This window comes from Sciurus carolinensis, chromosome 4 (assembly GCF_902686445.1).
Source record: "Sciurus carolinensis chromosome 4, mSciCar1.2, whole genome shotgun sequence".
NCBI lineage: Eukaryota > Metazoa > Chordata > Mammalia > Rodentia > Sciuridae > Sciurus > Sciurus carolinensis.
The window spans coordinates 97,802,429-97,819,404 of record NC_062216.1 but is presented as its reverse complement, the minus strand read 5'-3'; the positions used below and the strand labels follow the sequence as shown (position 1 = coordinate 97,819,404).

At 36.1% G+C, this 16,976-nt stretch overlaps 1 protein-coding gene across 1 annotated transcript in view; it reads right to left on the bottom strand.

Annotated features, from left to right (window-relative positions):
• Nucleotides 1-16,976, bottom strand: part of Bicd1 (BICD cargo adaptor 1) — a 251,548-nt gene that overhangs the window by 20,230 nt on the left and 214,342 nt on the right. The window contains 3 exon segments of the mRNA XM_047549256.1: nucleotides 1,368-1,376; nucleotides 13,097-13,290; nucleotides 14,235-14,552. Coding sequence (XP_047405212.1) covers nucleotides 1,368-1,376; nucleotides 13,097-13,290; nucleotides 14,235-14,552 — 521 coding nt within the window.

The window sequence follows — 16,976 nt, the reverse complement described above, 5'->3', positions numbered from 1 at the left end:
CTATGTTTATACCCTTGACAGTCAGAAACAATCGTTATTCGTTAATAACCTTCAGAGAACAAAAAGACAGAATGGTTGAAACACATAATTTTTTAAAATATAGATCATGCAAAAATAAGGCCTGGCGACAAAATCTTAAAAAGCATCTGGCTATGCCTCCCATAAGCGACAACTGCATCTAGTTTATCACAACTTGGTGACAAGCATTAAAATTGTCTTCAACGGTGTAGAATCAGAACATGACTTGCTAAGAGAGAGGGAGCTTTTTTGGATTTGCAGTGATTATTGATTAGACAAAAACTTTCACCCAACTTTCCATTTCCTGTCTTAATGAATATCATATGGCTAGCTGATAAAGCAAATTGGTATTCATAGAAAAATTTACTTTTATTTCAAATTTTTCAGAAGAGAAATATGAAAATGCCCTGCTGTCTAGTCACCTTTGTGCTTCTACACCACTTACAATTAAACCATGAACGTGTGTGTCATCAACAGCCTACGCAGGAGAGACGTGGAGTGTGAAGTGGGAGGAGGAACTGAGCACAGTGGCACTAAGAGGGAAAAGTACACTCTTCTTACACCAATTAATCAGCTTTTAAAACCCAGCCTTTTGTTTGGAAATGACCTTCTCAAGAGCAATGCCAGCGGGCACATAGTTAACTCAAGGTGGTGTGGTGGTCTGTTCTTGGTAAGTCAATAAAAGCAAATGAAGACCAGCTTCTCCTCTGAAATGGCAGAATGAATTCATCATCAAAGACACGAAAGAGAAGTACATTAAACGAGCTACAACCAAGCACCCACTGAAAAGATCACTTGTGAAATTAGACCCCAGACAAGAAAAATATATGAGACACCACTCAATGAAATGTGTTTGATTTTCTTATTTAATATTGTCTTCATTTTTAAAAAACCATTGCCAAAAAAATCACACTAGAATATGTTCTGAGAGACTCAGGGCATCCTCTTCTGTAAATCGATGGATCTGAAAATTATAGGCTTTGGTCAATGTCAGTTTCTTGGCTTTTTTTTTTTTCCTCCCCTTTTAAGAAAAGAGATACTTATCACATGCAATTCACATTTTGGGGGGAAACAATTCAGAAACCCAAAACAAAACTAAGTGTTTCGAATATGTCCTATAAATTAAACCATAAGTACAACTTAAAGAGCAATATATGTAGAGTGGATATTTTAAAAATCCAAGTTTACAGAAGGTGCTTATACATTTTTCAAAAAAGATAAGGATTTACAATTACAAGCTCCCTAATGCAATAGGATTTGATTTATAAAAATTTAATTGAACAAAAGCTATTCAGGAATGAAACTATGAAGGAAAACAAGGTTCACCTACATGTTTATAGCCAACTTACCTCTTTTTGCTTTTGATGTCAAGTAGTGCATAAAAAGAGAAAAAAATTTATGTTTAACTGATTCTAATGCATTACATAATGGCTCATTCCATAAATACCTACTCAGAGTAAAATATTGTACTGATTTTTAAAGGATCCTATGTACAGAAGTGAAGCAAGGACTGCTTGGACAGTCAGAAACAGGGATTTCAGATGAACCCAGCAGCATATTCATTGAGATATCTGGGCCAAGGACCTGGGTACCATTTGACCATAAGCAAAGGGCATGTTTCTACTCTAAATTTCTGTCTTCGGTTCTCACTGTCCACATGGGTAAGAGACAGATTTTCTATTTGTAGTACGCTCTTCAGTGCAATGAAAAACTGGGGACAAGGCTCAGTTTAAAGTAAAAAATGGGTAGATGATCAGCATCAGAACAGCAAAACAGTCCACAGCCTGAGGGAAATGTATCCCCACCCCCAACTAAACACAACAACAACAAAGTTTGGGTTTTTTTTTTACATCCACCAAAAATTAGATAAAATGACAGTCCTGTTCTAGATCATTATTGTACAAAACTGATGTACACATTCTCATATAAATCTTTACCTCCACAGTTTTGGAATTATAAATGTTTCTTTTAATGGTAACCATCACATCTAGTCCATCACCTAAGACCTTTAATTGACTAATGTAATTCTATCAGAGGCCAGCTGTAGAAGCAATTCCTCATAAGACCTTGGGTGGGACACACTTGAAGTGACATAAATAATCTAAGTGCTGAAAAAGAATAAGAAAATCCCTAGGGTCCAAGAATGACTAAAGTCAAGATAAACAAGGCTTTTACATGCACATTTCACAAAAACTTTAAATTTGTGATATTTAGAGTATATGGATGACTTTATTTTTGACTGAGAGTTGACAATTAAAGGACATTGATTTAATGGTTGGACAGCATCTTTATGACTTCACGCTTTTTAAAGGGTACAAAGAAATAAAGCCAATCTCTTAGAGTTGTGCTTTCCCTTTTCTTTCTCATACCGTCCAGGCAGAAGATACACTGGGAAAGGACCAAGAAATCCAACAAGATCACGAGATGCTGCATGAGGAGGGACATACAGCTGTGCTGAGGGAATCTCAGAGGGTGGCAGGGATGCTTCATGTCCTTTAATGAATACAGTGCTGTGCGAATCTTTTCTGATTGATTAGCTGCACAAGTTTAATTACTAGGTCACTTTGATTAGTAATCTAGATGTAAATGCTGTGGAACTACATTTTCTTTTCCTTCCTTCCTTTTCTTTCATACTGGGGATTGAACCAAGAGGCATTCTACCACTGAGCTAAATCTCCCAGTCTTTCTTATTTTATTTTGAGAGTCTCGCTAAGCCGAGGTTGGCCTTGAACTTGGAATCCTCCTGCCTCAGCATCCCCAGTACGTGGGATTTCAGGCATGCACTACCGTGCCCAGATGGAGTCACACTTTCAGTACATTGTTTAAAACCAAAAAGTAGGAAGTAGCAAGCCTAGGCCTTCCATGAGCACTGTACCTACATATCATTCACACCATGGTCACAGGCAGAGCTCAGAATGCTCCTTCAGATCCTGTCCAGCTGGCTTGGAGCTCAGGAATATAGAATATAGAAAGGTCCATTCCCCTAAACTACTTATAATGCCCCAGAGGAGTTTGAATGCCTGCCAAGCTGATGGGCACCAAAGAAACATTTCTGAATTAATTTGATGACCCCAAAAATCAGCATAACAATAAAGGTATATTTTTAGATCATGAATCCCAGAAACAAATCAGAGTGTTAGTACACTGCAAGAATTCAGCATGAATTCAGGAACACTGCTCTTTCCTTCCTTGTATATTCAGTTCATTAACACTACAGTGTTAACGTCAAGAGTTTTTTTTTTTTTAATATCTTAGATCAAGGACATTTTCCTCTTTTTTGGAAAAAATTATCTTAGAAACTATATAGTTCTGTGATTTTTAATATTTGTATGTGTCTATTTAGAAACTCGAGTTTTATGTTAGGGGCTCCAGACCCGCTTCCAAGGATACTGGTTGAAGCTCTCTCTTTCAGATTCTTTGCAGATAATTCTTTCCAGGTACAGTTTGGATATAACTTTTCAGGTAATGCCTTATAATCAGAAGATTTTTTATAATAAAGGGTGTCATGTAGTTACAACAAGGGTGAATAGAATACAACAAACTAGTGCAAGCAGGTTGTACTAAACAGTTTGGGCACAACACAGAAGCTTGACAAAGACCCGGATGGCCCCTTTCCCATGGAGTACGAGGAGGAGGGATCCCAGCTGCCCACCAGAACTCTTTTTTGCATGTGGGGCTTTGGGATATAAAGGCAATAACAAAGGCAGGCCATTGTAGTACTCAATTCCTTGGGAAAAAGGACACCGAAGAAACTAAGAGTCAGGTGCTGTAGGTAAGTAATTAATTGCATGTGGTGGGACAAAGGTTGTTCTCAGACGGGGTGGAGACAGGTTCAGGAAGAAGGTAGTAAGATAAAATGCACACTTGTTTCATTCTGTATTTGGTTGAGTTTGTTATTACTGGCTGCAAGGTTGGTCACTTAACTGAGTCTATAGCAGGGTGTGTGGTCTAGGAACCAACTCTGAAAGTGTCCCTTTGGGTTTTCTAGTGCCCCTGCCAGAAAGCAGAGCCATTTGGGCAGGGTCAGGAGAGGACAGTAGTTATTGTTGGGAATGTCCTGGGCTTTCCATGTGTCACAGCACACCTGTTCCTTCTCATTGCCCTCTGGACACAGCTGTCTCCTGGAGACCCCAATCTTCAGCACCATGTTGGTGGATTTGGGTGGACACAAGTACAACCTAATCACTTTTACTCTGAATATGTAACAATTCAGAATATCAAATAAGTATATTTTCTTTCACTTAATGGATATATTTAAAAATTATAGTTTTTCCCTTAAGGATTTAAATTAGAAAACTTCAATTTTTGTAGATTTAATAAAATTTTAATGTAATGTTAAGCCTTAAACTTTAAGTTTAAAACTTCATAATAACACGAAATAGTCAACATGGATTGAAAAATATGATCTAATCTATGCACATTCCTGCTTTGGAGTTCTTACATGATCCCTTCAGTAATGATGGAATTCCATCCTTTTATCATAGTTTATTTTGCTTACAATGCTCAGGTTTTGAATGTGGAATCTTTTAAGGAAATCCAAGTTCTGGACAGGAGTACCTGATGGAAGAGGGAATAAAAAACAAAAATAAAAACAAAACAAATAAAATGCTGATAGAACTGTGGTCATCAGATGTCCCATTAATCATTGCCTTATTTGTTGAGTGGCTCCAATCTGTAAGCATGAAATAGCTTACTCAGTATTGTCTTCATCTTCTCTGTTATTCTGGGAAGAAGGAAAACATTTGGAACTCACCTTGAAAGAGTTCGATGCATTTTCGATCTATATGTGGCACCATTAAATGCCGCCACTTAAAACTGGCAAGATGCATTTTAAACACTTACAAGGCGCTCCCTGCTTAAAATAAGAAATATGGGATTTTCACAACTTGACTACAGCAATGAAAAAAAAAAAAAAGGTCTTGAAGTCATTTTGTTGTTTTAAGAATATTTAAGGAATGTGTTTGGTTAGCACACACCTAAACAATAGGAATTAAGTTATCATATTAACAAGAAAATCTAGAAACAAATAAAGGAGATGTATAAAAAAGGATATGCAAACATTTAATATTACTTACTATTTTTAATATTAAATGTTAATATTAAATATTTAATATCTATTTAAAACAGAGCTATAAATCAGAGAGAAAGCAGAATCAATTTGCAATGGCAAATATCAGAACCACTATTTCTATTTAACAGAAAAGATATGTGCCATCTTAAATCTTATTTTAAAAATCAGATGTTAGTTATTAAAATTTAGATTTCTGTGTGGCAGTTGTATCTGGTCAAAACAGTTGGTAAGGGAAGGTTTAGAACCGTACTGTCCAATAAACTAGCCATTAGCCACGTGTGGTGCCTTTCATGTGGCTGATCCAAATGAGATGCACTTGTAAGTTCATAATACACACAGAATTTCAAAGACTGAGTAAAAAAAAAGTAAAATATCTCATTAATAACTGCTTCTATGGATTTCATGTTGAAATATTATTAATATATTTAAAATAAAATATCATTAAAATTAAGATCACCTGTTACTTTTTCTAATCTATTAGAGAATTAAAAATTATGTATGGGGCTTATATTTCATTTCTACTGGATAATTCTGGTCTAGGAGGTTAAACAGTCTTATAGCTGTCATTTTGTTATTCAGTAAAAAATGTTCCTATTCTACACATGGAAACATTTCAAGGGGTTTTATTTTATTTTATTTATTTATTTATTTTTTTGGTGGTACTGAGGACTGAACCCAGGGGTGTTTTACCACTGAGCCACATGCCCAGCCTTTTTTAATTTTTATTTTGAGACAAGGTCTTGCTAAATTGCCCAGACTGTCCTCAAGGTTGTGATCCTCATGCCTTAGCCTCTAGAACTGCTGGGATTATAGGCATGCAGCACAGTGCCTGGCTCATTTTAAGTTTTCTTAAAGAATTCAAGCTTATCTTTTTTCTCCTATGTAGTTTCTTCTGATTAAAAATAAAAAGATGAGTCGATATGAAAGAAGAGTTTAGATACATTAGGTGAATAAAACAGCATGCATAACGTTGGTGGATGTGCCAGTGTTGTTAATACATATATAAAATGCACACTTGAGTTTATATATGTATGTATTTATGTATATTTGCTTGCATCTGTACAGAATGTCTTTCTGCAAGGATACAAAAGGTTGGGCAGGCACAGTTGTGGTAGAAGTCTACTTTTGATTGTATACCCTTTTGTGCTTTTTGAATTTTGAAACATAACTATTGAAAAATATACTTAAAAACTCTAACATAAAAAAGGAATAAAATAAAAACAAGGGAAGCTTATTATTTATGTATACCTTTCTAGAGTACTTTATAATACATGGTCCAGATGTTACCATCTAAAGTGGATATTTGGACTGGGGTCTTAGCTCAGTGGTAGTGTGCTTGCCTAGCATGTGTGAGGTACTGGGTTTGATGCTTAGCACCGCATATAAATACATAAAAGTCCATCAACAACTAAATATATATATACATATATATGTGTGTGTGTTAAAAAATAATAAAGTGAATATTATCTTATCTTTGTATTGATTTTTAGGTGTGCATTTATTAAAGCAACCAAATAAACACAATTCAAAATGACAAACATGCTGCCTGACTTAAATAAGGAGAGAAAAGAATAATTCACTTGGAAATTCTCCAAAGGCAATTGTTAGGTAGATTTCACTGCATCAACTACAGTAAACTGCATCTAAAATACATTGTCAATAACATGTACACAGAGGGAACCACACATGTGGAAGACACACCACAATAAAGTATTTTCTGATACTGTAGGAAATATGAACCAATGATCAATTATTGAACAAACTGAAGGCCCAGGTACAGGGCAAGATCCTGTGATTCAAAGACCAAGGAGGTTCTTGACCACAGGAGCTTAGGACTTATCCAGGAATCTGATGCTAACCTCTGTGCTGACTGCAGTGGCACACAGTGGGGCAGCGGCTAGTCCTCCCTAGTGGAGATGGGGTCAGGAAAGACTCCGTAACGTTTGTACTTATGTACACAACAGCAAACCTGCTGTATATGACACATAAAGCTTAAAGTCTTTGCAAAAGAAAATAAGAAAGCAGAAATCTTAAAATTCCAAAATATTTTTTATGAAACCAGTTATCAAAATAAAAAACACTGGGCTAAATTTGAGGACATTTGTTATTTATCTAAACAAAGCAAATGTGGAGCTAGTTGAGAAAAATTGGATAAATTCCTATATTTTTCAGTTTTCTATTAGGTGTCTATCATGAACAGTGACAAAGAAAATCCAATAATGAGATGCATCTCTCATGTAATATCCTTAATAATGCATATTCCAATTCAAGATCATTCTAAAAAATTTCCTGTAAAAATAAAATTATCACTTGAATACTGAAAAAAACAAAGAGATTTCAAGGTTTTGTATATTTCCACTGTAAAAGGAATCATCATTAACCTCCTCAAAGGAAGAAAAAAACCTCCTGCAGCATTTATGATTCACTTAAATTTGGAAATCTGAACCAATTTCTAATTGTATACTATATTGGGGCATATATTTGTATTTTTCAACACGTGTTTAGTAATTTTCTGAATTATTTATTTTATTTAAAAATTTTTTTGTGGTGCTAGATTCTCATGGATGCTAAGCAAGCTTTATCACTGGGCTACACCCCCATCCCTAAATTAATATTTTTGAAATAACTTTTGTTTTAGCAGATCCCAAACTAAAGACAACATATTCTAGCATCAGGCAATGCCTAAGCCTTCCCCCATAAGGAAGAACTCTGTGGAGGCTGTGTTAAAAGAAAATATAAGCCTCAAAGACTACAGGTTTCTGGAAGGAGGTGTAGCTCAGTGGTAGAGTGCTTGTCTACCACATTCAAGCCGGTGTTCCCCACTCCGGTAAGATTACAGGTTTTAGCAGATGCTGTTCACTCCAACTATTTAAAGAATTAAATACTGTGGAAAAAGAAAGGAGAGTGATATGAAGACCTGGAAGACGCAGAAATAGGGAAGCCTCTATAGAAAAATATAATTTACAAAAAAACAAACTACCGAGGCCATTAGTTCAGGAAGTAAATTCAAATAGCATTCACTGAGCTCTTTCCAGAAGAAGAAAGGTGATAAGAGCCGGCCTGTGTACGCACAGGACAGGACTGGATTTCATCCGTAGGGTGGACTTTTTTAACTTCACATACTTGAGAACATTCCTCGCAGTTTTGATTCTGGTTAACAAGCGCTTTCATTTACACATTCCATTAGTTTCCATACCTGCTTCTTTATCTTAGATATTACCCATACCTAATCCATTCTTCACCTTGCTGTCAGGATGGTTTTATATAATGGACCTATTCTTGTGTTAGGTGTGCTCAGTGGGACTGGTCCCTGCCCACTTTTCCAAGTCTCATCTCCCATCATTTCCAAGTCTTGACCTAGGTTCCACCCCCAAGTTTAAGGCCTTTGTACAGTTGACTTCCTTTCCTAGAAAGCTGTCCTCATTATCCACCCCTGCACCTCAGTCTCTAGTCACCATTCACGGCCAGCATGTGCCTCTGTTATGGGAGGCTGTGTCTAACCTCTCTAACTCCTTCATTTATTCCAGGAACACCTGTTAACTCCATTACTTATCTGCCTGCCTTCATCCCATACAAGGCTGTGTGTTTCTTGAAGAACAGGGTTGTGTTTCATTTGAATATCATTGTATATCAAGAGCCAAGAAAAGTGCCTGATACATAGTAGGTACTCAATAAATTTTGCCAAATTTTGATGAATAAGTGAATGAGCAAATGAACAAATGGTTTAATGAAAGAAATGTGGTTTTGGTAGAAGCTTAAGAACATAAGCTTTGAAATACAAACAGAAAAATGTTTACTTGTTTGAATGTAATGAAATGTTAAAGCAATTTTTACTATGAACATGCTTGTAGGTATGTTCACAACAATTTTTTTTTTAAGTACTGTAATTGAACCCAAGGGTGCTTTACTACTGAACTGCATCACCAGCCCTTTTCAAAATTTTTTTTTTAATTTTGAGACAGGGTCTCATTAAGTTGCCAAGGCTGGCCTCAAACTTGTCATCCTCTTACCTCAGCCTTCTAATCACTGGGATTGTAGGTGTGCACCACCATGCCCTGCTTGACTACAGATTTTAAAAGGTGATTATGAATCTAAGGTTAGCACATTTCTCTGAGTTACTTTTAAAAATCAGCAAAATCTAAAATATGATAGAAAAAAATTCAGATTTCAAAACAATGCAATTCTCTTACACTAGTTCAGTAATTATGTAAGGAGCAAATTATTTAGGATAGTACTTCAAGAAAACTTCAAAGTTACTTTTTTAAGTTTGGAATTTCTTATCTTGCACAAATGCTGCAATCAGATCTTTACTACAGAAATAACATCTCTTGCCTGTAAATTACATGGATTCCTTTTAAATATTCTGATAGACAGATTTTAATTATTGATTAGTGGTAAGATGATATTGTTGTTGTTGCTGTTTAAGTCTAGGCAGTTATAACATCAAGATAAAATGTTGGCTACAAAATAGCAATGAGTTAGGAAGATATGCAATTTGCTGCCTGATTATAAATATCTTGATGGCAACAAGGTCTCTTTTGATTCAAGTTCATCAACACTGGAAGGCACTTCTCAGATGAGCTGGTAATTGAGACTGTAAAAACTAAGAAGAGTCGAGGACACGGGAGTTTATATGCCAGGATAAGGATAATGGCAAAAATAAGAAGTCAACAGTCATGAACAGAAAACTCTGGAATTTCAGGGGATGACTCAGCAGAATCAAAGTCAGAGGCAAGGGCCAGAATTTTCCCCCAAAAGGTTGTACTAATGTAACAAACCAATCAGTATAGTGTACTAACCAACTAGCATAAAACTAATATTGTAAATCAGTGTTCTACCCTAGAGTGGATTCTTCAGAATTGAGAAGTTGTGCCTTCAAGAGGATGGGGTTTTTTTGTTGATCAGCTTATAGAAATGAAATCTATTTAAAAGTATATCTTAGGGTAAAAACATTTTATGTCTCATGTTTTTAAAAAAACTAATATAATTAACTTATTGATATAATTATTTCAATGATCCTCAATAGAAAAATAATGCTGACATATCTGCTCATTAAAATAATTTAAATTGCCTAAAAATATATATTAATATTTATTTTAGAAAATACATATTAATTTAACAAAAAATCCTGATAAGTGAACAGGGAATGGTACATTAAAAATGGCTGATATAATTTGTTATCAGTCAGTAAATTTTATAATAATCAATAATTAATATTAAACTCATGAATAAAAATCTCAAAATCTACTATTACTTATAGGTTTAAGATACTGCTTGCATAGAATATAGGACTGGTTATAAATATGGCATATTTCTCCTTTTTTGGCATAATGAAAAACGTTTTATATAGTAAAAGCATTCTAAACAACATTCAATATATTTTACCCATTATAGTTCAGCCTAGGAAAAGTAATATATGTTATCAATAATGCAGGTATTTTTAGGAGCTACAGTTTGTTTAATGTGATCAATCAATTTTTATAGTAATTGATTTAATTAAGATCTTTTAGAAAACACTGTTGGTTGACCTAATAATTTGTTAAGAATCTAATTGACTATGTTATGTAATTGAAAGCTCTGTGGGATATAACAGCTTTACTTCTTTTCCTCTTTTATTATTATAACTTCAAATAAAGGGTTAGAATTATAAAGTTTACTTGTAAGTTATCATTAAAGTGATTTTTTGGTCTAGTAATGTTTCTGAAATCCTTATTATTTATAGTTATAATCTTATATATAATAACCATTTCTAAGGCCAACCATATTTTCTGGTTACTCGAAACTAAAGAATTTCAAAAAAATAATGGTACTTTAATTCACATAGGCTAAGCAGTCTTAGAGCTGAAGATATTTACAGTGTGTGTAAAGTAGCAGAAAGATTTAGGTTTTGCAGAAGGGGAAACGCTTGTGGGACAATCCACACACTGATATACCCTTTTGACAACAACATCAAAATGTAGCAAAAGTTATAAAGATGTTCAATTTCTAACCCGTGATTTCATTCTTGAGCAAAAAAATCAAGTACATGGGTAGTAGAATGCATGCGGCTATTCCCAGCAGCATTCAATAATATACCATTATCCATCCCAGTGGACAACCACAGGGGAAGGAGTGACTAATGCAATAACAACATCTGAAATAAAATTTAAGATACAATAACCTTAAAAATAACAATGACCAAGTAGCAACATGGAAATGTTTATGATATAATATTAATGACTTCCACAATGTAATGATAATGACGTAAAATATATAGTCATGTACACAAGAACCAAGCAGTCATACAAAAATGAAAATAGCTATTGTTAACTTTTATTAATTTTAGTCTTATTGCCATACCACCTTTTAAAGTGAAATGCAACAGGAGTTACTTATTAATCATATCATTTGTTTTCTAAGGTCTGGTAGACAGTGCTACTAAATCCATTTGTTAACACTAAAAAGAAGGCTTTTGAGGGTTTTCCCCAAGTTAGATGCTCTGACATATCATTACCCTTTTGGTGACTCACAGAATATCTCAAGGTACCTTCCAAAGGTGTCTAAAAAATAGAAAATGAGTTATGAAAGTAGAAGTGACCAGTGGAAGGATTACTTTCGTGTGTGCACCTGTGCATCTTGGGCTGTTATGCCATTATAATTCACTATCATTGCCGATTTCCTCAACATTCCCCTAACATTCTTAGAATGTAGAATATGTGGTATAAAATATTATAGCACATCTTTTAATCCCAGCCAGTAGGCTGATTAAATGAATCAGATAAGAAAAATATCAGAGATCTAATGGCTGAGGTTTCCAAAAAGGAATTAAGGTAAAATTGAAGTAAATTAGGTAGGAAAGTAAAATTGAAATTAATTAAAACAAACAGACAGACAAAACTCTCACAAAGGTGGCAAACTCAAAGGCTACAGTAGAGGCCAGAAGGTAACAGAAAAGGTACAGCAGGCTAAGTGTCGGTAATAGGGAGTGATGTGACCAAGTGCCAAGCTCACCCTGTCTACCAGCGGCAGCCACCACTGAGCTCCAACAGGTTGTTGGCATGCATGAATGCAGACCAAGGGCTGCCAGATATCCAGAATCGTTTGAAAGAGTTCAGAAATAACAGGCGTTCATATGAAATCCCTGAGTTTGTAACTGCTGACAACTAACTTGAATTTGTTTAAATTTTTTGTTCCCTGTAATAGACAAATAATAGCTGCCCTTGGGCTTATTTTCTTTCATGGGCGTCCTGTTTGGCATCTCTAACTTATACTTAACATTCATGGGTTTTGCAAAAGGATAATCTTTATTTGCCAGAAGTCCCATTTTCTTTATTTGCCATAAATCGTGCTTTTGATTTAGGCCTTTTCATAGGTAAGGTTAAAAAAAAAAACCCAACAGTGACACTAAAGTAAAGCATATTGGTAATCATAAATAAATGGCTTACAAATGACAAGAACCTTATACTAACACCTAAATGTTCCTGAGGAGCAAAGCCTTCAAGGAGTTCACTTTAATTTTCTGTATAATTTTCTGTATAATGACTGACTGTATAATTTTCTGTAGACATGCTGAGTCACTACAAAAGGAATTAGTCCGAAAGCCATAATATAAACAATGTGGCTCTCTGCTGAAATTACATTAAACGTGGTAAGAGCCAAACCGAAATCTGACCAAGATGGAATCGCCACGAGCTACCAAACTGCAGAGAGGATTCAGGTGTGCGCACCTCGGTGCACCTCTCCCTAATTTCCCTTTCACGCTCCCATTCCTTCCAGCTCTCAATTTCCATCCTTGGCTGCTGGAAGGAAGCCCCTGCAGCCTTCTCAACAATGTCTGGCTGTGGACAAGGAGGAGACAGGAAGCCAAGTGCAGAGGAGTATTTACTTCAGTGGTGGGAATTCACACATCATCAAAGTCCTCAGAGTTAGACTCTGTGGATGGGTGAGCGTGAGCGGCTGGAAGGAAGGGGAGAGTTGTCTATTCAACTAGACATTTGCATCACATGCACCCAAGGAAAAAATGTTTACCTGGTGGAGCCACGGTTAACCTTTTTTCCTTGCTGAGCCGGTGCCCTTGGATGAATTCACTCATGGAAGGGGGGCCCTTCAGAAGAAATGATTCTGTGGAGGTGGGATCAGGGGGAACTCTTAATAAATTCTGTAGGTAGGAAGCCCCTGAAGTCCTGGGACGGCTCTGATCACAAAGGGAAGGTGAAAATTGTCTTGCAGGAGATCCAAGAAAAATACATATAGGAAACAAAAAAGTTTTACTTTAATTACCTTTCAACACCTCACCAGTGACAACATTATTTATATTGGCATTTACTTGTTTTAATATGTAAATCAAGATTTTTGCTAATTTTTTTTTAGTTTCCACATCAGGATACAACCCTATTTGGAAACTGCTTTGGATACTGGAAAAGATATTTATTACAGTTAGTTTGACCCTCAAATAGAAAATATATGTATTATTTGATTCTTAAATGAAAGCTCATAAAATAGAAAGTTTTACTATATTAACAGAAAACATAGCGTTAGTAACTCAATAGCCAGGACTTGGGGGAAGAGTCATGAAATCAGGTCACCAAAAACCTTACAAGTGGTTTCTCTGTGAAAGTCACATGCCAAGTGAAAGAGCACAAAAACTTGCTTTTAAAGAAAAGGACTGTATGTATTCCATTCCATTTTACCTAAATACAGGCATGCCCTTTCAGTCATCAGTTTTGGTCATATAGACAAAGTTCCCTTAAGAGAACATATTCATATCCTTGCCCCATGAAAGAGAAGCTGGTAAATAGCACCATTTCCAGAGGTACAATGACTTAAAATTATAATCCAAGTAGAACACAGCTTCATTCTTAATATCCACCTTTACCGATTTTCCGGTTGGAGGTAAGGGAGAGGCATATATGCATACAAAGAGCAGCAAAAATATTAACAGACACTTTGAAAATTATATTATGGTCAAAGCGGTAGGGATGGGGACAGAAAGGAATATAGTAGCATAATTATCACAAGGAAGACAAGCATTTGCGAGGCCCCTCTATAGCGGCTCCCATTTTTTCTTCTTCCCCTCCTCCAGCCACCACAACAAGAGCACATTAATTTTTGCAGTTAACTAAAATCTGGCCACTGCACCATACTATGAAGATCGCTGCATGCATACCTTTTCCTCTGAGTGCCACTGCTGACCCGAATGGTGGGTGTCTGTGGGCCCTGACTATGCAGGAGGTAAGTGTCTATGGTGGGCACGGTGACTGATGCCTCCCCACTTACTTTAGGGCTGCCGATCTTGCTCTTTCCAAGTTTGCCTTTGCTGCGTCGGGACTGCTCATGGTCAAACTCTAAGTCCTCCAGCCGCTGGGTCAGGGCGAGTTTTTGCTGGATTGCCATTCGTAACAAAGTGTTTAGAGTCTTCTTCTCATCCTCTGCAGCTGCTAACTGTCTCTGCATCTCATCCAACTGTGTGACATATTCATCACATCTGGAACCCAAACAGAAAGGTGGTGAGGGGGACATCTTGGTGGACTGACCTGGAACTCAAGTTGGAAAGTACAGTGCTCCTCCCTTAACTATAATTTCACTTCCCCACAGTTTCAGTTACCTGAGGTCATCTGTGGGCCCCAATTTTATGTGTCTTAACTCAAAAGGTTTTTCTTTGAAATTATTTAATCTTATGTTTATTTGTGGTACTGGGGACTGAACCCAGGGACACTCTACCACCAAACTATATCTCCAGTCCTTTTTTATTTTTAATTTTTAATTTTGAGACAGGGTCTCACTAAGTTGCTGAGGTTGGCCTCAAATTTGAAATCCTCTTGCCCCAACCTGCAGAGTCACTACAAATATAGGCAAGTACTATCATGCCTAGCTCAAGAGAGTTTTCCATTCTCAAGATTTTATTACACTATATTGTTATAATTGTTATATTATTTGTTATTGTTACTCTTTTGCCATGCCTATTTTATGGATGTATAGGAAAAAAACATGGCATGTAACCTTTATTACAGTATATTGTTAGAATCGTTCTATTTTCTTATTGTTAACTGTCATTGTGCCTAATTTATAGCTTAAACTTTATAACAGATATAGGGAAAAAAACACTACACATCAGGTTTAGTATTATCAGTGGTTTAAGCATCTACTGGGTTTCTTGGAATATATCTCCAACAGATAAAAGGAAAACTATTGGAATGAATTTGACTAGAATTTAGATATACAGATATATAGAACACTGGTCTTCCTACCAGTGGAATGAATATAACCTTATAGTAATAGAAAACTGGGAACAACAGAGCATGTTCAATAACCCACACAATGGGGTACATATGGGAGCACTCTGAATAGGCATCATGAACCCCAAGGACAGAGTTCTTTGGAGGGGCTGCTTTGTGGCAGTAATGTACAGTCTCACATGTCCAAAGTACCTTAAGTGTTACAATGGCTCTTTCTGCTGTATAACATTTGTCTTCTTTGCAGGAACAAGACAAGTTTGTCATAGGTTATGTCTGTGGCATCCGAAAAAAACAATAATGTTAATGAAGAAAATATTTGCTTCTTTATCTCTATTTATAGGTTTTATTTTAATTTAGTACAGATTGCAGTTGACACTGTTTTCAATATGGTTAATTTGTCTAAATTAGAAAATGGTGTTTTCAATGATTTCTCTACCAGTTGAGAAAGCAGAGAGTTGTCAGAGAAAACTTGCACAGGTTTGATGGAGGTAGAGCCGATCCTCAGAAACATCTTCATTTCAGCTTCATGCTTGTGCTAAGCACGAAGGCAAGCTCAGTGATCTATTTCCCCACCCACTGGGAAACCTGAGCCCATCCGTGTGCATTTGGAAGGAAGAAGGAGTGTGGGAAAAAAGCTTACGCTGAGATTTTGCTGTTTATTTACCCACTAAGATATTAATAACAAATACTCTGCATACACCAGCAGATGGTTAACGACCATCTTGGAATTATTCAAGATGCATTATACAAACTTGGAAATTAGCACAAGCCTGGGGTAGTATTTTAAAGAAGAAAACAGGCTCTGTGTTAAAGAACTTGAAATCTAGGGAGTGCCATTCTCTTTACCTTTGAATGTCAGGAAGCATAGATCATAAGAAAAACCAGAGCTTAGTAAAACACAAAGTGAATTTCAGGACCCTGGATTAATCCTTACTGGCCAGATAACAATATTTTATACAAATAGCATTAGGCAGTTACTGTATCTGAAAAATCAAATGTCTATGAAAATGAACTAATTAGGGATACAGGTTATCACTCGTATATGGAGACTTCAAATATCCCTTTAAAATGTTTTCAATTCCTTTCTCAAAGAAAGAATTTATGTTCTCTTAATTCTTAACATAATCCTGATTTCCGTCATTGGAAGCAGGACCATTCCTGTTCTCTATCCTGCACCTCCGTAGTGGCCACAAGTACATGTATTACACTTTCCAATGCCACTGTGCTCTGAGTCTCAGAAGCCAGTTCCTCTCCACCCCCATGGTCCCTCAGGCAGGTGCTTAGCCTTTTCTCTGTCATTTCCAAAAGATTCAATTACTTAGGACCTTGAGCCTTTTCTTTCCCAAGTTTCGAAGAAAGTTGCACAGATCCCTGGGACTCCCATAAAGCCCAAGTTATTTTTTTAAATTACATTAGCTACATGTAAATCATTTACTGAGTATGCAAATAAAGTCAAAGTTATGCTTTGTGAATTTTGCACCAAATTTCTATCAGAGAAGATATATATAATCGGTGCTTTCTTTCTTGGGGGAGGACTGCATTGTGACAACAAAAAAGGTATTTCAACAGTATATTGAGAATCTCCAGATTTTGAAACCCTCAAATCATTACATTATAATAATAATAGTTATTATTATTGCAGTACTGGGGATGGAACCCAGGCCCTTGGGTAT